Consider the following 22,407-nt stretch of genomic DNA (forward strand, 5'->3'; position numbering starts at 1 on the left):
TCAGATTTGGCCTTCGGCCTTGTCCCTTGCGCACAGAGATTCCTAATGATTCTTTGAATCTTTTGATGATATTAGATATTGTAGGTGGTGGGATCTTCACAATTTTACATTTAGGAACATTTTTCTGAAATTGTTCCAATATTTTCAGATTCAGTTTGTCACAGATTGGTGAACCTCTGCCCATCTTTACATTTTAGAAGCTCTGCCTACCTGGAATGCTGCTTTTATACTCAGTCATGTTACTGACCTGTTGCCAATTTACCTAATTAGTTGTCAAATACGCCTCCATTTGTGTTTTTTATTTGCAGCAATGACTTTTCCATGCTTTTTGAGATGTGTTGCTGCAATCAAATGAGCTAATATTTTCTATAAAGTGGTAAAATACCTGTTTATGATCAAATATGTTTGTTCTTTTGTGAATAAAATATAGGTTGCTGAGATTTGCAAATTATGGCATTCTGTTTTTATTTACATTTTACACATCATCCCAGCTTATTTAGAATTGGGGGTGTAGCTACAAATACTAAATGTTAATGGAGAAATGGAAACAAAATCTGTTTTGTGTATTTTCTGTTTGTAATATGTTGTGTTTGCTCATTAGATTGCCCCACCTCCATCGCTTTCTGAACCTCTGAAGGAGCTCTTCAGACAACAGGAGGCCGTAAGAGGGAAGCTTAGATTGCAGCATAGCATAGAACGGGTAAGGAATATACTCGAAGGACTTTTGCCTATTTCTTTTGTTTTGTTTTTTGGTTTTATTCTATCCTCAATTCCTGGCTCAGTCTACATCACTACTTATAAACATACGACACAGTCACACACACGTGCATTGTATGCTATGAGCACTTCTTTGAAGCAAGATCCAAACCTGTTTAAAAAGAAACTCAATTAAAATCTGCATTGAGCCAACTTTATAAGCAAAAATTGATTTAAACTGTTTCTAAGGAAGTGAAGGCCGGTTTTGTGAAACATACTCAGTAGCTTGGCTTGGTGGTCAGCCTAACGTCCAACTTTATAACCAATATATTTATTTTTCTTCTTTTCCATCGCTATCCACAGGAAAAGCTGATCGTTTCCTGTGAGCAAGAGGTTTTAAGGGTCCATTGCAGAGCAGCTAGGACAATAGCCAATCAGGCTGTTCCATTCAGTGCCTGCACCATGCTTTTGGACTCTGAAGTATACAACATGCCATCAGAGAGCCAGGTAACAAATATGTAAATATACAGTGGATATTACAATGCACACCAGTATGACTCTACTACCCACATTGACCTCAATAATAAACCCATAGTAGAATTATCACCTTATCACAGTTTCAATCTAAAAACTGAGAACTTATAACCTTGTAAAAGTAGAATTCATGCCAGTGCCACTTTATTGGATTGCATTAAATTGCACGGGTGTTCATAATATGTCCCATCGATCTATACTTAAGTGTAAAGTCAATATTAACTTATTTTATTAGAGAAATTGTTTGTTACCAAATCCCTTAATCAACATTTTAACTGTCTCTCATTATCAGGGTGATGAGAATAAATCCGTGAGAGATCGTTTCAATGCTCGGCAGTTTATTTCCTGGATCCAGGATGTGGATGACAAATATGACCGCATGAAGGTAAATATTAGAACTCTGTATTGATTTATTATGTGGTGTTATGTCCTTGGTTAAAAACATTAGTACCAGAGTCTGTGTGTGTGAAACTTCACGCTTGCTTGGCTTCTCCACCCCCAGACATGTTTGTTGATGCGGCAACAACACGAGGCAGCAGCCCTCAATGCAGTGCAAAGGATGGAGTGGCAGTTGAAGGTCCAGGAGCTTGACCCAGCCGGGCACAAATCCCTATGTGTCAACGAAGTACCGTCCTTCTACGTGCCAATGGTCGACGTTAACGATGACTTTGTCCTGCTGCCTGCGTGACACACCAGTGCTCAGAGATAGAGCAAACTTGGTCTGAATCACTTCTTCTCAAAGAGACTTCGTTGAACAGAACGAATGGAAAGGGCTAGCAAGTTTGAAAGCAGAAAAATTATATTCTATAGAAAAAGAGTAAGGATGAAAAACCTGCTCTCAATTCCCTTCCGTGAAGAAGGAAATGTGTTTTTACTGGGGGAAAAGAAAATACACAACTTGCACTTTCATCCTCAAAGTTTTTATGCTTATTTTTGATCAGAGTGTGAGAAGCATAAACAGATTTTGCTTTGAGGCTCTGACATTGGGACACAACTCCTCAGTGCTCAGTTATGGTGAGACGGGAGACAGAGATATATTTTCTGCATTTTTTATTTTTTTTGTCCCTGCTTAAATTGACCCCCGCCCACCACCGCTGGGAGGAGGCATGAGAAAAGAGCCCTCCCAACAATGTGCTGCCTGTCCTGAGGAAGGACTAAGGAGGAGCCTTCCCTGTTGGCCCAGAGCTCCTGGTGGGCCAGAAAAACTAGACAGAGTGCAGCACTGACCCAGAGGAAAACTACAGAGTCATGGTGCATCATTTGAATCTTTGGTGTGTATCTACTGCAAGACAGCTGAGATGGACAGACCACGAAAATAGAACCAGTTGCAGATGATTTTTGGGACACCCAGAGGACACCCTCAATGTTCAGACTGTACCAGGTTTAGCTAAAGAGTAGTGTAACAAAGCCTGCAGTAGGTTGGAATACAACAGAGGATTACAGGTGTGTGTACACATCAGGGCCCAGTGTCTGAGAGGAAGTGACTGAGCCTGCAGCCTCTCAGCCTGGCTAAGCAGAAGAGGACAGACATGGATCTTCTGAGGACAGTCCGGAGTGTTCCTCAGTCATCCTGCCTGCTCCGACACATTAGACCGCCATGGACTGCAAAAACACCACAGGACAAACAGAAGAAACAAACATAACGAATGTTAAGATTCTAAGAGACTATCAAGAAATTGGCAGGAGAGAAATATTGTTTTTGTCTATTTCTTTACTTGGGCATTTCATTGTTTCTGAGGAAGTGACTTGAAACACTACAGAGCCAATATTAGTTTAATGGAAAAAAACAAAAGAAAACTGAAAAAAAGTTGTATTCCGTAAATTATGTACAGTTTTTATATTCGTTAACCAATGTATTCTTGCTGCCTTCTAGATAATTTATTTTGCCACACATTGCTGCACAGTTGTAAATAACCTATGTACTGTAATATCACTCAGTTAAGTGTAAAGAAAAAACAAAAGTAAATAAAATAAAAAATTATCTTTTTATGTACAGTTCACTTTTGGGCAGCACTTTCCCCCCCCTTCTCCCTCATATCCATGGGCCAAAATGTGTACATGATTCTGTCAGTATTTGAAAGATTCCAGTGCACAGTTGTATGATCCCATCTCTAGTTTCAGTCCAGGCTTAGGTTAAGGTGACTCACCTGGACGTGGGTCACCACAACACACAAATAGCTGACAGAGAACACTTCTCGGTGAAACTGGCCTCCAACAGGTCAACCACCATATAGTCCCTCAGATGTAGCAGAATAGTTGTTGAGGATTTATTTAAAGAATAGACAGAAGAGTATTATTCATTGCTTTACTACACAATTATATCTGAAAAAAGTTTCAAACCAAGAAAATGCCTTTTTCACTGAAAAAAAATGTACTCATTGTTGGGCAAAGTAACAGATATATATATGGGTGGGACGAACGTTAGAGATGTCATTCACAAGCAAAACCATAATGTTAATGTTAGAGGGGTTTCAAATATTCTCTTATTTTACAAAAACTGGACTAAAATCATTTCTGATCATCACAAAGAAAATCCTTATCTGAAAACAACAAGACATGTTCCGTCAGGTTTTCACATTAAGTAAGCTGAACTGGAACAACAAACAAACTTGGTTAGTCGATTGGAAAACGGTTGATTTTCCCGTTACTGTTCCAACTTTAGCCACTGGGTGGCACTGTAGCTCAATGTGTTTGAAAACAAGAACTTCAGTTGGCTTTGCATAAGACTTGGCCTTTCACTTAAATGGGTGTTTTTAAATATATTTAAATTTTATTACAGCCCATCTGGAGTTGAATTCCAATACACCTAGATCCATTTGGTAGTCAGTGAAATTGCTATAGGCTAAGCAAACATTTAGCATCAGTCATCTAATTTTTAACTGTTCAAATCTATGTTTGGCTGGTTTTGTCAGGGATTTTAATACTTCCTCAAATTACTCTGTTGTGTGGTGGCATTTTGCCAAAATAATTTTTCTTGTGTCAGGCCCGAGCAGACAGCTGCTTAACTCTTAGAAGGAACCTTGAAGTGAACAGACTTTTAACACAAACTGTGGAGGGGAAAGAAAAGCCTAACACCGAATAAACTGACTTTTGTTTTTAAATTCAAAATCCCATTGATAAGTTAATTTGTAATGACTTCTACTGATTCTCTATTTTTTACTGGGTCTTAGTTTTGAAAAGCTTTCCCAATCTACCACATAGGCTGCCTGTCTGTGTGCCAGAGCTGCTCATGTATCCTGATGGCAATTATCTGAAACTTTTAAGGTATTTACACACTGTCAGTCAGCATAGCTGTGTATGGTATGTCTGGTCAAGTGCAATGGTTGTTGCTATTACACTGTGCAGACAAGGTGGCTAGATGTATAGTCCTGGATATTTTTGACAGACACACACATCCTGGTTAGTATACATACATACATACACATATTTGGATTATAATAGTAAGAAATCTGGTTTTAAGCCCCTGTTTGTCTTGATTTGGTTTTTATTTGTCTGTTCCTTAGATTTTTGGGGGGAGAAAGGTTAAAGGGTGTCTTTTGTTCACAGAATCATTTTGTGAGTTTGTTTTTTTTTTTGTTTTGTTTTGTTTGTTTTTTTTAAACCTGAGTAACTAGTTTTAAATGTTGTGTTAATCTTAGAAGTTTTTTTTTCTGTATAAAGCATAAACAACAGTGGCATGTCAATCACGTTGCTTATCGAGCAGAATGTATACCGTTACTATGCCCTGATCAACAACACCCTCTCACTATTGTTTACAAGACATCAAGTGTGTTTCCATTTCATGTGTCACCTTTTTTAAATGGTTTAGGCCCTGCCTTTGTTTTTACTTCTGTAATAAGTCATTTATTTGAACCACAAAGGCTTGAAATGGTGATGGTTGACAAAAATTTCTCCCCTAGTATGCGGTACACCCGCTGCACAGAGCAATAGACCAAACACATCTATCTGAATTCATTCTCTAGTGTGAAGATTCAGCTAACAAAGGAATGATTTCTGGCTAAATTGAATACAGATATAAACACACGTCAGCCCTCAGATGCGCAGTAGAGCACTCTCCCTCGGTGATACAGATGCTAGCCTGTTCCCACCTCAGTCAGCAACACATTACCTCTTCTCTTCTCACATTCACTCATGTTTATTTTAGATTTGTAATTTGTGTTTTTTCTTACTGAACATAAATATACATAATTGATATTTTTTTCATTATGTAGAATCACGATTTCAAGCCTTTTTTAAGTTTTCTTTTGTTTTTTGTTTGTTTATATTTTAATTAAAACCCAGACTGTAGCTGTTTCTTTTTTAGAATGGAAAATAACTAATGAAAAGCATGGAGAACTACTCTTTTAAATGGTGAGAAATAACCTATTTATTATCTTTTTGTTTTGTTTTTTCTGACACCTGTGGTATGTTTTGAGTTGAAGTTGGTCTCCGCTGTGTAAATTTTCCTCCTTGTAATGCGTGAAAGAGACATACTGTACATAGCTCTGTAAATAAAACCTCCCAGGACGTTTTGCACCCTCCTCTTTGTACTAGTCTGAAAAATTGCGTAGAATGTGGGGTTCTAACAGCAACGAGCTGTGCGCTCGCTGCAGGTGATTATGATGTAACAATGTAACATTTTTTTTTATTTGTACAATGTAGTTTATTTGTGTACATATTGTTGGAGCAGCTAAGGGGGGGATATATGAGGGGGTTGTTGATGCTATCGTCAGTGCTGTAACAGAAATCCAGTACTTTCACCTCTAGCTGTTGTTGATTTCCTGCAAAAAATAAAGAAAGAAAATACATTAAAAAAAATTAATGAGAGAAATTGATAATGAGGATGGATGGTGAAAAAAATACAAACTGCAAAGTAAAAATTCTAAATTGTTATTTTCTACAGTTGCATGTACAGAGAGCGCGAGAACTGCTGTTGTTCCTCAGAGATTATGTTCGTTAATAAAATTTTGAAATATTACCCACTGCCCTCAGCTTCTTGGTTTTGTGTGTGCACGCCATGTGTGCCATGCATCATAATGCAGTCACTGATCATTTTCAATACATCCGATATATATTCACTGACATGATAAAAAGGTTCACCTTTCAAAAGGTATTCAAAAGGTATTTATCTCTATTTAGTGTCCAACTGAAAATTTATGGTGGTCCTATTGGATCCAGGACACTGGTTTGTGTTTCAGAAATGTTTCACAGTCCAAATGTTTGAAATACTGCCTCCTGACATGGCTTCCAGATTTGGTACACAGTCATTTTATATCTTGGATGAGTTCAGTGGCTAAAATCAGATCATTATTACGTGCCATGACTGTGGCAATTGGAACTTTATTATTTTCTGTTACTCATCTGCAGTGAACCTAGCAGATTATATCGTTTTACCAAACCTATTTAAGGCTTCAGTTGGCGTTTCGTTCTAAACTTCACAAGTCAAGAAACCTGTTTGTATTTTGAGTCATCACCTGAAAATGCTGTCATTCGTCACAGTGACACATTTCCTGGTTCCACTTATTCTTTGTCAGTTATCTGACAATACAAACAGAAATCACCTGCTGAAATAGAAAGTACCAAACCTTTCTAGAGCCTGAGATGCTACCTTACCATGCCCAGTCTGAAAGCTGCAACAAACAGATGATAATAAATACAATATTCCTCAGTTGTACTTACAGAGCTTAATTATATAATGCTTAATGACACAAGTTTCAGGGCTCTGTGTGTATTTATGTAATTAGAATTGATACATAATTATTGAACTAGATATGAAAATAATTAAAGAAACAAAATTCAGTCTACTTAGTGGTTTACATTTGTAAACCCCCTCCATTTTCACAGAATTTTAATTTTAATTCTAAATAAATTTGTCTAAATAAATTGAGAAATACTGGAAGATCCTGCAATTATATGTTTTACTCATGCATAGATTTAATTTTTTTACAAATTGTTAGACATTTTAAAGAAGTATGGGGCAGTGGCAACTGAAGGGGCAGAGAGAGGCTATGAAAAATATATTGTCAAGGATTTTATAGAGTGCTCTGAAAAAACTAAAGCTAAAAATGTTCAGCAATGATGATAAATCATTGTTTGTTTATATGTAATGTGTTTTACCATTTTTATTGTAGTTTTTTTTTTAAGTATGCTTTGGATTCATTTGTACTGCGATGAAGTCAGTAACTATTTCACCCCTGATTAGGATGTCAACATTAGAGGGCTGTTCACAAATTTAACAAAGAACATAGGCTACCTTTTGTTTTGTTGATGAAACAAGACACGACTAACTAAGACAATCTAGCAGCTTGTTCGCTGCTGTATAATCCACAGTGTCATCGACTTAGATTTGAAATTAAATCCCATGACACTGTGCGAATGCCATTAATGTAGAGGCCAGAATAAACAGGCCTCATACTGTTCCTTCAGTAACACATACTGCTACATGAATTCACACACTGCATCCTGTGTGGTTAATATACATATTCATACCAACACACTAGGACAAAGATCGAGAAATTTTTGAATGAACAAGAAGGTTTGTCTGAATATGAAAGAATACAGCCCCAACTACTCCTCCTTTACCAAAGTAGGTGATATAGTTGTTTTTGGACCACGATCAACATTTTGAATTTGTCCATTTTATTTCGGAATATGTCTTTTAAGTATACACTTATGAAGACAAATTAACCAATCAATATGTAGGATGAGTGCATATCCTACATAATTGGTTGATGAATTAAAGCGGGTTCTCACAACTGTATAGTTTTATTATTAAACAGAGAATTTGTCATTATTGTCACCAAAGTTTAAACAGTCTTCATAAGTCCAGGTCAGATTCACTCATCTGCACATGTCATTTGGCCAAGTGCTGAAATTATTATATGATTTTACCGACCTCCGGCAACTGTATCATCACTGTGGGGATATCCGGACATGAGTCAATCAAGTAGCAGCAGGTGTGTCACAGCTCGATCCCGAAACCCCTTGTTGTGGGATTTTGGAGCCCCGCCCTTCTCCTCCTCGCTGCTTGCTCACCTGCTGCTGCAGCGTTGCGCGGCCGTCGAGTGTGCGCACGTCACTGCTCAATAGCTTGAAGAACATCTGTTACCAGAAACGCGCGTCTTCAATGGATTATGAGACGAAGATTTTGCCTCGCGTTGGCGGCTATGGACGCTATAACCGAATCGTGGTCGCATTCAGCTGGTTCCCCAACTTTGCGGCCGTGCTGAATTTGTTTAGCGACGTGTTTTATACTCAGATCCCGGACTCTTACCACTGCAAACCCGATCCCCAGCTTCTGCCTTCCACTTTCCTTCTCAGCAACTTGTCCACGCAGGAGTACCTCCACCTCGCCATTCCGTGGGTGAACGGCACCGGTCTCAGTCACTGTGAACTCTTTAAGTACCCACCAAACACCTCGGACTTCACGAAAGATTTGCCCAGGGAGACGGTGGCGTGCACCCTAGGGTGGGAATACTCCCAAGTAGCGGGGCTGCAGAGCAACTTTGTTACTGAGGTAAGAGCCATCGTGGCTTATGTTTGGACCTTTCTTTAATTAATTCGACCCTGGGACGGATCCGAATTGAAGTTAGTTTATCCACATGTTAGACGGAGCAGTATGGTCAAAGTGGCTGGATCCATATGTTGGATCAGTATCTGAGTCTAGAGAAACCGTTTCCTTGCTCGCACTGGTTGTCGCGTTTGACAACCAGCTTGTTTTTTTTTGGTAATGCTCAGATAGTGGTGCCTAACTGGAGTTGTTCCAGTTTCCGCGCAGCGCAGTTATCTGTGCTGGAAGCGTGCGTGTCAATAAGTCGTCTGTTAACAACTTTAAGTCAATATTGGCTCAGGCTCAACACTTAAAACTTTGTTGTTGCCGAGCGTCTGTTTCAGCCTCACTTGTCTGCTGTCTGGGCCAAAAAACGGCAAAAGGTGATTGTCTCTTACATACTGTTACTGATAGATTGATGTGTTTGTGTCTTCAGACACGTTGTCAGTCTGTTTTATTGGTCTTGTGCTAGTCAAGGATCCATCCCAGTCTGCAAATACTGATAACAGGATCTGACCTCACATGTGCATTTCATTTGTGCAGTAGCACGCACTGAAACAGCACCAGACTTGAAGTAGACTGTCATGCAGGACAAAGTCATTATGGGTGGTCTCTCAGCTCGATCTCAGACTTTTGTCTGTGTATTAGGGCCTCAAGGAAGCAGACTAGCCGTGGGGAGAGTTTTTTTTCCCACTGTGACCTGGGAAATGTGAGGCCTCCATGTTCCTTCCTGAGACCCTCCTTCACCGACAACTTCCTCTGCCCATGATGTCATTCACAGGGACAAAGGAAAACAATTATAGGAAAACTTGTAAAGAGTAGGATTGTGCTCCTCACGTTTACATAAATTGGATAAGGGGGCCAAGTTAAAGATCTTGCACTGTCAAAGCTCATAATGTTTTTATCCTGTGAGGCAGAGATGTGGGTTTAACTGGTTGGATGATAGTGAAATCAGTCTTCCATCCTCCCTCAGGACTTCCACAGGGGCATAGATCCCCAGGTTCACTGCAATTGATTTTTGGTAATGTAAGAATTGTAATTTGGTATCCGTTGGCATTATAGGAAATGGATCTTGCCTGATTACCCTAAAACCTGTGTTTACGAAAGACACAGTCAAGTATTAACACCTGCATATAGCTAAATTAGTTTTATACATTTATATAACCAGACTAACTTTCACACCAGGTGCTCCAGGTGAAAAGACAATCAGCCTACACTTTAAAGCAGAAACCGTTCACAGCCCTTAACATTAAAGTTTCCAAACTCATCAGTCTGACTTATGACTAGTAATGTTAAACACAGTGCACATACAGAGGGTATAGAAATGAATCATTGCCCCTGGGAAGTTTTCACAGGTTGCCCAGGTTCTTCAGCAGTCAATGCTTTATGGGAGAGTGGCAAAGGTAAAATCTCAGCTAGACTTTGAAGGCACATCGAAAACTCTGAAGTCAAGTGGAAGAAGTTCCTAGGTTCAGATGAAAACAAAATTTAGCTTTTTGATCATCAGACACATCCAGTCTGATGATCAAAAAGCTCAATTTCATAAAAAAAAAAAAAAAAAAGGCAGGGCTGCAGTTGTTGTTCCCCCATCTCAGCTGCTGAAGCTTTTATGTCCCTTACAGGAGTCACAGCTGTCTTGGCCATTATTTTAAGTTTTATATATTTAGCTATAGTTGGGACCAGTTTGTAGAGGTTTTTTTTGTGAATTAAAAAAAGGCCAAAATACATTAACCTTGCCTCTTGGTCTCTTGGCCTCATAAAGCCACTTGATAGCCCCATATTCTTCATTGTTCTCTTAGTGGAGTACTTTTGTACTTAAAGAAACATTTAGATAATCTGCTTAGTACTCTTATTTGAGTAAAATATTTGATGTGGTCCTTGTAGTGGAGAATTCTTTTTAGGCTAAATCTTGCACCCGTACATGAGTATTGCATTTGTGTACTACTACCACCTCTGACACAGTGCTTCACATTTTATACTGTGTATTAGGCTGTGTAGCTGCAGACTGCTCAGAGTGTCCATGCCGACCCTTGTCCTCCATAACATGGACCGCCATTGTAAATGGTGTGTGTATGTAAAGAAATTACACACCAGCCCCTATAGGCAGTCTTTTTTCCTTCTTTCCTAGGACCTCTACCAGGGGCCTAGGAACTTTGAAATTCCACTACAGCTTTTTAACCCTTCCTAGGACTGTACTCTTCTGGACAGAGACCTCCGATGTTTTTCCGTGAATCTCCTGCTGCCACTCTCCCAACTGGGAGTGACTGTTCCAACAACCATGGGTACCATATGTTCCTTCACCTTCCACATCTTTTCTAACTCTTATTTCAGCCCTTAATATTTCTAAAGCTTCTCATGTTCCTTCTTTTTGATGTTAACACGGGATTGCCACATCTACAGTATTACTACATTTCCTTTTGATACTGTTTGTTACTGCAACTACTACTCTCTACTACAGCTCTCAGAAAAAATAGTTCTTAAATGGCATGAGTACAGTTGGCACATTTTATTCTTCTGACTGTATGTCCGGCTGGTTGGTTGCCATTTCCAGTATGTCAGTCTATATCTTGAAATGTCCCACAGGTCATTCTCAATCAACGTCAGTTGTGTATTTTGACTTTGGTGCTCCCAGCCCTTACTCTGCACAGATGTTTCTGTGCACTATGCCAGTCACTTGGTTTTGGCGTTTCATTTATGCCCTGCCTGCTAGCATCTGTACCCTGCTGTTGTGTTCTGGATTGTCTCGGGGGTATCTTTACACAGCCTGCACCTGGAGTCCTGCTGATATAAGCCACTTCATCTATCTGCCGGTGGTACATACCGTGCAGGGGTTTGTCCTTCCGTGACGGTTCCTGCTCCTCCTTCTCTTGCTCCTCTGGTTTGTGCTGCTTTAGGTTTTCACTGAGCACGTCATGACTTGGGGCCAGCTTTCTGATGTATTCATGGATCTTTGTTTCATCTTGGATAGTCGCTCTGATGCTAACTAATCCTCAGTCTCCTTCCTTCCACTTAGTAGCCAGACTCAGGATGCAGGATTTAAGGTGAAAATTCTGCACGTATTATAAAGATCTTCAATGTCTTGATGTCAGTGGCCTCTATCTTCTCTTTTTTCCATCTTATTATGCCAGCATGGTACCTAATGACTGGCAGGGTTAGGTGTCCGGTCTTACCAATCAGCTGACTTCTCAGGACTTGCCTTACTGTCTAGGTATTTGGCAGTTGATGCTTTCCTTGAAGGCTCTTCATGTTTCTCATATGCTAGAGGCAGCTCTATCCAACCAATAAATTGTATCCAAAAAAATAAATAAACAAATCAAACAAATAAATAAATAAAAATGTGTTTTATTTATACAATGTATTGGTTGGATAGCGCTTTTCACCCACCTCCTCCACAGGGATGACGCCAGGAGCTGCTTCAAAGTAGAGCCTGAAAGTTTCGTTTAGAAATATTATGTCAAATAATGTATGTGTGTGAAGGTTTTGTATTTAATGTGCTCAGTTTTCATCTTTATTGAACATTATTACTATTTTTTTGATCATGTGAACTTTGTAGCCATGTGTCCCTGTAAACTATTCAGAATGATTATGATTTCACACAGACAGGAAGGCAGAAAAGAAGGAAAAGAGAAAAGTAGAGAAGAGTTTTGCTATAAGCAGCGACTGGTACCAACCAGATATAGAGCTGCTGGCAGCCTCTACTTTGTTTTAATATAATAATATTGTCAGCTGACATTTTAACTCAATTAGAAAAGACATGATCTACATTCCTCCTCATTCACAGTGATTTCTCTGTTTGGTGAATTCCCTGGTAGCCTGCATGCTGTTTAGCTAATGCAGCATCTTGGTTTTAGCATTTGTTCTTGCACCTTTTTGGAGTCTTTAGTTCAACAGAGTTATCCACGTGTTTAGAATTTATACACTTAACTCATTAACAGTTGTTTGGCACACGTTCTGTATGCTTCAAATCACATGCATTTCCTACTGTGTCCAATGTACTATAATGTTTCTAGTTTGATTTTCCTGCATTACACACTGGAAAAGAAAGAAAAGCTGTTTCACAGCTGAGTCTCAAATCTTATAGATTATTATCTCTACCCTGTGCCTTGATGTCCAAAACCTACAATTAGTTTCACCCACAAATTCCCCTCATTCTTAAATGCTTACTAGAGCATAAAATATGTATTTATCCACAACTGCAACAAGCGCTATTTTCTTTGAAGGATTAACTAGAAGCTACAGTGTCAAACTGTTTTGAGGTAATTGATGAGCATTATTAAAGAATAAAACTTTATACACAAGAAATATATTTTTACAAAAATCATTGGTTTTGGCACAAACAGGATTGGCAAGACAGAAACACGTTATTGGTTTGGTGGTTTATTTGGGATTTATTAAGAGAAAGAAATGAGGAACAATGCCAGCCACAATATTCAATGAAAATTCAGAATGCTAAACAATGATAAAATATGTAGGTCTTTAAATAATTGTAACAGTTGGTACAGTCAATGTTTCTTTCCAATTATTATGACATGTTGTACAACAGATTGTCTGCCTATAAACCTAATGGAGTAACAGTCCTCTTCTTTTCCACTAGTTTATATTGAGTTTTATTTTGTGTCCCTTTGCAGTGGAACCTGGTTTGCAGTCATTACTGGAAAATCCCTTTGCAGCGTATCTGCTTTATGACGGGATGGATTCTGGGATACATCTTCCTTGGTACATTGTGTGACTGGTAGGTGGTTGCTAAAGTTAAGAGCCAAATTAAGAGTTGTTATTTCTTGCTGGAAACTCATTGGGATACGTTAAGATGCAAATTGTTAAGCTAAAGAAATAAAAACTTAGGTCCATGTTTTTGTACTGTGTGTATTTAAAGCAGTAATTAGATGGTATAGATCGACTTCAACATTGTTGTTGCTCCAGCAAACAGAGAGTTTGCTTCAAAAGCAGGGTCATTGGCTTCAAGGTGAAATTTGTATTTTATTATGATTATCTAAAATATTTGTATATATTATGAATTGCAACACTGTGAACTAGTGTCATGAAATGAATAAAATGATTTGAATATTATGTGTATTTTGAAAATAAAAACCTCCTATAAACTAGTTTAATCTGAAATTATCAGAATAATTTCTGAAATAAAACATTTTGATGTTTTATGCTAGTTTTAAATTGATAATTTGCCTATATGTTACAGAATTCATTTAAATGAGGTTTATATTTAAACTATTTAAACATACTGATTATTATTATTATTATTATTGTTGTTTTCTTTTACATTTTTTCCTAACTTTTTTGTCACTAAGAAATGATATCCATGTGTTTTCAGGTTGGGTCGTCGCCGAGGTTTCCTCCTCTCCATCAGCCTGTCCAGTCTATTAGGGGTGGCAGTGTGTTTGTCCAATAGTGCTGTGGTGTTTCTGCTGCTGCGTCTCTCTCAGGGCGCCATGCTCGCTGGAGTGTTTGTGTCTTCGTACATTGCTAGTGAGTATTATGTGAACACATTTAGCATTGTCCTACTCATCTAGTATTTAAGCTTCCAACTTTATTCAGTGATGGACTTCTGGGGGACTGGAAAAAGAACAACTTCCTCACACTTAGCAATGCACTTTGTTTGTTTTAAAGAGCATTTTTACATTCCCGTGTTTTGCTAAGTCACTGGCATTGTGTTTATGAAAAGATCATGTGACTTGTTAAGTCACATTTTTCTTTCTGAAAAACAACTGTAATGACTTTGGGGTAGAAAAACTATAAACATACAATAGAGAGCACAACACAGAGCAGCAAATCAGACACAAATAGGATGATGAGCATAATGACTGGGGTGTAAAAAGGGAGTTTAGAGATGAATAAACATTGCTGTCTTTCCAGTTGCCCACAATCCCTGGCATGCTGCTGTTTATGTCAAGGTTTTATTAGTGTGAAAGATCTTTAACCCCACGTGTCAGCTTTGTATAGGTATACTCAAATTTATTTGAATTTAATAGGTTTTTTTTCACAATTGCATTCTATGTTTAGGTATATGTTACTTTTATTAGACGACTGATCTCTGATCTATCACCAACTAGATTCATATTTACTTCTTTATCATAATTTGTTTGTCTAGGTTGAATGGAGGTTTAGCATCAAGTTACAGATTTTATATTAAACTGTCTTTCAGGTTGAAAGTTGGTTTGTAGCCTCAGCATTGTTATCAAGGTTGTGATAAAACATGTTTCCTCTTGCAGAAAATCTAATGTAATGTAAATGTTACATAATGTAATGTAATGTAATAAATCATGGCCCTGTGATTCCCAGCGCAGAGTAAAATATCATGCTGGTTGCAGAGGTTCCCGTGTTTACTCCAACTAGCAGCAACTGCAAATCCAATACCAAGTATCCTTAGTTTGTTTTACTTCCAGGTGATGAATACTGTATAAAAATGTTCTTAACCTTAATCTTATCAGGTCAAGGTAAAAATAAAAATCACATTGTGGTTTTAGAGAAGTTAACTCTGTCTATCTTATCATGTTGTCTGTACTAAAGCAAATACAAACAACTAAAATCAGGTTCTTTTTTTCTGAAGGTCAAGAACAGAAATGCCATATAAAGAGGGTTAAAATTCAATTTCAATTCAATTCAAACATATTTAGATATATGTTACATTTGTCAGATGACTGATCTCTGATCTATCACCAGATAGATTCATACTGTTTGTTAGTCTGGGTTGGATGGAGGTTCAACTGCAAGTTACAGACTTTATATTAAACTATATTTCAGGTTGAAAGTTGGTTTGTAGCTGCAGCATTGTTGTCAACGTGTTTAGCACATTTTTAAATTCATAACTTAATTCAGAAGAGATTGTGTGTAACCCCTCCTTCTCTTCTTAATGCCATGTCCCTTTTTTCTTGTCACAAAGATGTATGGGTTATCTGTTCTCATCATTCAGTTTCTGAAACATAAAGGATAATTTAAGTACTTTCATCCAAACACATCCTCAAGTCAGTTAAATATTTTAAGGTACCACAAATTATGCAGTGGATGTAGCTTACGTGATTTTACTTAATTTTGCACACAACCCTCATTCCCTCAGTTTAAACACTTTAAAAAGTTTTTTTCACGGCTCTTTAGCACTGTATTACTTGCGGTGCTTCCTGTGAAACCATTCTTCATTCAGGCAGATTGATTTAATACCAATACAATTAAAAAAAAAAGTGTAATCACTTCATACAGAACTCTGTAGACGGGTTGACTAATTATGGCTAAAAATGCCAACTGTAAATAATGAAAAACAGGGTTTGCTCAATACATTAATATGTAAATACTGCACTGTAGCGGTTGTTTAGATTTATTAGTCTTGCATCCTGTATATTGGATGGCTGCAGGCTACACATTTTGAAATTCTGCCTATAATGAAAAAGAAGGACTTACATGGCTGCTCCGCACAATTGTGTGTATGACCGCGTAGAGCTGAGTTGGGTTGATATTTCAGCTCATGATCAACTGACTTCTGCTGGGTTCTGAGTGACGGCAGGCAGCAGCTGTCCTCTTCTGGGGGCCTTCCAGTGTACTACCCCCCCCCATGGCCAATCTTTAGCTCAATGTCATCTTGACACTCTAAAAAGAGTTTCTGGTGGTTAAGGTTTGTGTAATCAATACACTGTTTACTTTATGAATTTTGTAAAACAGTAAAACAATATTTCTGTGTAGGAGAAGGTGATGCTAGGTAGTGCAGTGTTGTAGATGTGCATGCACACACTCTTTTCTTTTTTTTTTTGTTTTTTGTTTTTGACATACTTTATGAATATACTCCCACATTCCTGTGAGGTCAGGGTTAAATTGAATCCAGATTTTGTCTGGCTGGTGTTGGGCTAGGTGGAGTGGGGGCCTGAGAGAACTGTTGTCAGTGATCTCCTGCCAGTGCTGCTCCTCCACTGAGAGAAGAAAACAATACCTGGGCAGAGCTAAAGCTGAGGAAGTGAAGTGATCCTCATTTTCCTTCTCCACCCCAACAGAGAGGAGAAGGAAAGAGAAGCAGAGCTAAGGGGGGAGGAGGTTAAAGTTCAGCAGAAACTCATACAGCTCGACACACTGTCAAATAAGAATGTTTGTATTTGAGTTTACCTCCCATTCGTGCTTGTTCAGATGATATGACATGTTTTGCTTTAGTTTTAACCAGAAAACACATTTAGATTCAGAATGTTTCCCTGTTCTTTTCTATGAAACAATAGTTTAGGTTTTTTTTAGTTTATAAAATGATAAATAATTTAAATGAAAAACAATCAGTTTCACATAGTTTTGTAGGGGATCACCACTTTGTGCAGTGGTTATTGTTTTAGGTAATTGTCTTAAGCATTGAATTCACAATTCACACACAGCTTGGACCACATTCTCTTCCCAGTGGCTTACAGACTGGGATTCCCCAGACATTAAGTCCCCATTTGAATTCTCTTAGTTCTTGTATTATTCATAAAACAAAGTTATAGACACATTTATAGGGTTTATGAATTATGAACAGTGACTGAGAGTTAAAGTCTCCCTTCTTTCATGGCCATTACTGATTCAAATGGATTTATTTCTATGGAATCTGAGTTGACAATTTATCGTTTTTTGTTTTGTCGTCTTTGTTTCTGTGTCCTAGAACTCTGCATTAAAGTCATCAGAATGATGTCACAGAAAGAGTTATATTATTATCTATATTATTTTAACAAAGACAATTTGTATTTAAAGATTCAGAAAATCTACAGATGGCGTTACAAAGGAAAGAATTAAGACAAAAACATTTAGAAAGATAGATTTAACACTGTGTGTAAAACAGATGGGAAAGTCCTCATCAGCATTAGTAACCACACATATAATGTGCTGATGCGACGTTCCAATCATCCCCTTATAACACGTACAACAACTAAAACCACTAAGCTTTGTGAATGTAGGGCTTCGTGCTCTGACGGGATATTGGACAAATGTAGTTTAGCTTTGGATGTGTTTTGATGTCTTTCTTCACTGTCTCTCTCCAACGTTCTCACAGGGTTGGAGCTATGTGACCCTCCTCATCGACTCATGGTTGTCATGGTCAGCAGCTTCTTTGGCGTGCTCGCAGAGCTGCTGTTGCCGGGCTTCGCTGCTCTGTGCCGCGATTGGCCAATCCTCCAGGCCGTAGCCACTTTGCCTCTGCTCCTGCTGCTTTCCTATTGGTGGTGAGTCATAATTTGGTGTGTGTAGTTGGAAATACCGTGTGTATTTGATGAAGCATTAAGGGAGGTGTCATAGCGGTGCTTAGTGCAGCTTGGAGTTGCTGTGTTTCAGTCTCACATCTGCTAATAGTCACACCTAAATTAACATGCATCCACACGTTAAAATAATACAAATACCACAGCACATAGTTGCATTATTCATTCAGCAAGTTCATTCCAGCACTAAGGTGTTTTCCCAGTTCTTGACTTTGTATGAGTCATTAATGAAATATAAACATATCCCAAAGGCAGGTATGCTAAGGTCTTTATTCTTATCAGAAAATATTTGAACTCTCTCTACCTCTCTGAGATGCAATGTAACATGTGTTGTTTCCTCAGCTGTGAGTCAGTGTTTCCTGAGTCTCCTCGCTGGCTCCTGGCCACACATCAGATTCCTCAGGTGAAAAGGAGCCTCCAGGAATTCTCCACCAGGAATGGTGTTTGTCTGCGAGATGAAATCTACCCTGGTGAAACCCTGCTGTCAGGTACACATATGTGAGAACTGTTGAAAACAAGCTTCTTTGTCCTACATAAAATGTAAATATCGTGGAAAGAAGAAAACAAGCATCACCTTGGTAAAATATGATCTAGACACAGGCTTCCTCCTAAAAAAGCAAGATGGTCTCTGTCAGAAGCATCACTGGTTTCCGTTTATATACAATTTCCATTTACATGCCGTTTTATTAGAATAAATCCTGCTAGCATTAATACTAATTGTTGGTTTATTGTACCTAAGAGGAAGAAAATTTAGGAAGACAAGTAGTGATTATTATTCATTGTCATCTTCGTTTATTGAAGAAAGGAGCTTTAAAAACTTAAAAGAATTTTTGAGGGTTGTGCCAGAATAAACTATTTTAATGACTTATATTCAAAATTTATACTATGGAATTACCATTAGTATTTTTTTTTTTTTGATTTATTCACTAATTGTTTTAGCTGTAATGAGTTACTGAATGTTAGATTTACTCTGCAGCTATGCAGCATGTATGAACTGTAAGAATGACCAGTGAGTGGAGTCATTGTGTTATTATATCGACGGGAATATTAAATTACTCAAAATAAGTAGGATCCTCACTGTATTTGTAATCATTTTTTTACCCCCTTAAGTTTCTATCCTTCAGCCATAAATATTCTATAATTATAATATGGTAAATAGATGTGTAACAGATACCAATGACCTTTTTCCATTTAGAGATAGACTCAGCCTATGGAGAGGACTGTCAGCCGAGGTACTGTTCAGTCCTGGAGCTGCGTCGGACTCGTGTTATCTGGAAGAACTGCCTCATACTGAGCTTCACTCTGTGAGTTTTTATTCTCTCTATAGTCAAGACCAAGATGACATCAGGATAAACATAACGATTAAAAGTAAGATGTAGAGGAAGGAGATGCAGAAATCGCATAGAGTCAGAGTCTATCTTCCGTCTCCTCTAGGTTCATTGGAACAGGCATCCAGTACTGTTTCACCAGAAACCTGCACAGTTTTTCCACCAACTTCTACTTCAGCTACTTTCTCCGAGTGATAACCGGTGCATTGGCCTGCATCTTCATCTGTTTGTCTGTCAATCACTTTGGTCGCCGTGGTATGCTTCTGCTCTCAGCCATCCTCACCGGACTGTCATCACTGCTGTTGCTGGCCCTCACTCAGTGTACGTTAACTTTATTAACTTTATTTTGTGGCTACTAGCAATCATAACCCATCAACTGTATCTTGTATAAAGGGCATAGAACAGCAGGACATTAATAGTTAAAAGTAATTTACTGATTAAGCTATTATGTGCTACATGGATCTGATTTTGTCACTTGATAAAAGTCAAATTACAATTCAGACATTTCAAAATATTTTTAGGGGAACTTTGACGAAATTAACCAAATCAGTTTATTCTATAATGGCTTAATAACATGAGGTCATGATTATGAGTAATGTAGTATTAAAAACATGATTTTAAGCTCAGAAATAATGAAATGTGCCAAATCATGTTTGTAGGCCTTGATATAGAAAATAAGTAAACCAGTTTTTCATCCTTGGGGCCAAGACACAGCATTGAGTCATTAAATATGCATGTAATCCATTTGGAGCTCCCTGCATGCCCTTCAAAATAAAACATTAATGCCTTAATGTTTTAGGCCAGCTGCGACAAAACCATGACCATCTCTGCCGTCATAATAAAATGTGTTTATTTTTATTTTGTCCTTTCTGTGTGTCAGACCTACATGGAGGTCTGGTATTGGTGCTCTCTGTCGTAGGTCTGCTCTTCTCTCAGGCTCTCGCCATGCTCAGCGTGTTCTTTGCCTCTGAGGTGATGCCAACAGTTGTTCGGTAAGTGTTGTTCTTTTTGAGGGGGCTTGTCGGCATATCCTGTGTTAGTACTTTGTAATGGTCAGAGGCAGTAAAAGTAAAGTAAAGATCCTTTCAAAATAATAGCATGAATATTTTGATGAGTTCACATCCTAGAAAGTAAACAACAAATAGATCAGTAATAGGTGTCAACAAACCTTTGACTATATGAGGAAATGTCATAAAAAACTTTTTTTTTTTTTTTTTTTTTTTTTTAACTGCTCGAGGCTGAATGCTACACACAGGGTAGGAAAATTAGAAAGTACAGAGATGCAGGAAAAACAAGATTTAAGCAGTATATATGAAGTATTGTCTGATCAAAGCTCCCCTGACAACTATTGTTTTCCTTTTTTCCCCCCCGCTCTTCTTTCCTGTTTTCCAGAGGTGGTTGTCTTGGCCTGGTGCTGGCAGCAGGTTGTATTGGCATGGCTGCTTCCTCCCTGATGGAGCTTCAGAACAATGGAGGCCACTTCCTCCACCACGTCATCTTCGCCTCCTTCGCCGTCCTCTCTGTTCTCAGCATAATGCTACTACCTGAAAGCAAACGCAAACATCTCCCAGACTCACTGAAGGAGGGCGAGTGCCAGCGACGACCCCCTCTCTTCATGTCCCGGCCTGACAGAGACAACCTGCCTTTACTGTGCACCCGGCCGCCTTCGTCAGAGTACAACCCTGATAACTATTCCCGCTTGGTCTCTGCCACCAGGAGGATGTTGACTAAAGATAATTTGCCTTATAAGATGACAGAACCCATTCATTCCCCTCTACTTTCAAACAGTCAGACAGAGGGCCAAGAAAATGAGACACTGAGAGAGACTATATCTCCACTGAGTTAACCTACAACTCCTCATCCTGCTCTGTAAACATACCTCTGGCAATCTACCATCATCCTTTATTAAATTATTGTCTGAGTCACTGGCTGGTCATAACCTGAACTGGTCTTGGCTGCAGTGCACTTTAAATCTTTGTCAGTTCTCAGCAATATACATCAACTTCTTCAAAGTTGTTACTGTCATGTATTTTTCCATGGATGTCCAGGATGCATTGAAAACCAGTGGCCTTTTTTTGTGATGCCCTTGAAAAATGATGACCAGTCCAGCTGTCAGCATGGGGGCATGCAAACCAAAATGTTACAGAGACTAGTTTCAACCACAAACCTGACTGCAAAATAACATTTGAATGCTTTGCACTAACAAGTCTTCTTAATCCAATTGTTTTGTGGAAAATTGACTGACACACAGCAGCTGATGGTCAGTTCTTTCTGTGGTTGACCAGTTTCTTTTTGTTCTTTTACAAACTACTTTGTTACATTGCCTTATTTAAATAGGTGATTTTTTTTTTTTTAATTTAGCTTTCACTTCCAATACTGATACTAGTGCACTTGCAAAAAGTGAATCTCCACTTGGTCTTGTCATCATCATTGGAAACATGACATGTGAATACACTGATTTAAGTGAGTCAAAATGTAAGCTTCAATGATTAGCAGCTTCTTTAAATGCCTGAACCTCAAGTTATTTTACATTTCCCCATATTTAATATTTTAAGCAGTGAGGACACTGCATTTACAACTTGTATTATGAATGATTATTTCCACTCTTCTAAAGAAAGGATGTGGAGCACTTTAAGGTTGACTTCTGAGTTTAATATAAGCCATACTACTTGATCGAGCTTCAAGAGAGGGTGTTTAATAGCCTGCTTATTGGCAGTAAGATTTTTATTTATTTTTTCCTCAGGTCAAATGTCAGTTTGGCTAAAAATGCCATTAGGTGAAAACTTGTTTTTTATCTTAATAATCAAGTCACATTTTCCTAACCCAGTATGAAGCAGCTGGGATCCGTGTATGTGAAAAACATGCAACTTAACAAATCTTGAGTGAATGAGCTGCAGGTATGTGTTGCATCCCTCAGAGATATTACGTTCTGAGAACACTAGGTGGCGATCTCTTCTAAAAAATATGGATACACTAGACGTAATGATGCTGAGGTGTGTGTGTGTGTGTGTGTGTGTGTGTGTAGCTGTGCATTCATTACAGATTACATTTGTGTGACCTCATCTATATGTTCACAATTGCCCACAGCACCTTCAGGGTGAGAAATCAGGATTTG

General features: G+C 38.4%; 2 protein-coding genes across 5 annotated transcripts in view; both read left to right on the forward strand.

The window, feature by feature from the left end:
- The window catches only part of ankrd11 (ankyrin repeat domain 11), a 97,515-nt gene extending 91,328 nt beyond the window's left edge, over positions 1-6,187 (forward strand). For all 4 annotated transcript variants that reach the window (XM_067496266.1, XM_067496267.1, XM_067496269.1 and 1 more), the window contains 4 exons: positions 602-700; positions 1,060-1,203; positions 1,523-1,615; positions 1,733-6,187. In XM_067496266.1, the coding sequence (XP_067352367.1) occupies positions 602-700; positions 1,060-1,203; positions 1,523-1,615; positions 1,733-1,918 (522 nt within the window). In that variant the 3' untranslated portion in view covers positions 1,919-6,187. The remainder of the gene's footprint in view (positions 1-601; positions 701-1,059; positions 1,204-1,522; positions 1,616-1,732) is intronic.
- Positions 6,188-8,168: 1,981 nt separating this feature from the next.
- slc22a31 (solute carrier family 22 member 31) lies at positions 8,169-22,313 on the forward strand. The gene is made up of 9 exons (XM_067496270.1): positions 8,169-8,725; positions 13,387-13,490; positions 14,085-14,239; positions 17,763-17,931; positions 18,307-18,452; positions 19,160-19,268; positions 19,399-19,613; positions 20,173-20,284; positions 20,685-22,313. The coding sequence occupies exons 1-9, from the start codon at positions 8,336-8,338 to the stop codon at positions 21,136-21,138; spliced, it is 1,854 nt and encodes a 617-aa protein (XP_067352371.1). The 5' UTR covers positions 8,169-8,335; the 3' UTR covers positions 21,139-22,313.
- The last annotated feature ends 94 nt before the right edge of the window (positions 22,314-22,407 follow it).

The sequence above is a fragment of the Channa argus genome, chromosome 2, assembly GCF_033026475.1.
Source record: "Channa argus isolate prfri chromosome 2, Channa argus male v1.0, whole genome shotgun sequence".
Lineage (NCBI taxonomy): Eukaryota > Metazoa > Chordata > Actinopteri > Anabantiformes > Channidae > Channa > Channa argus.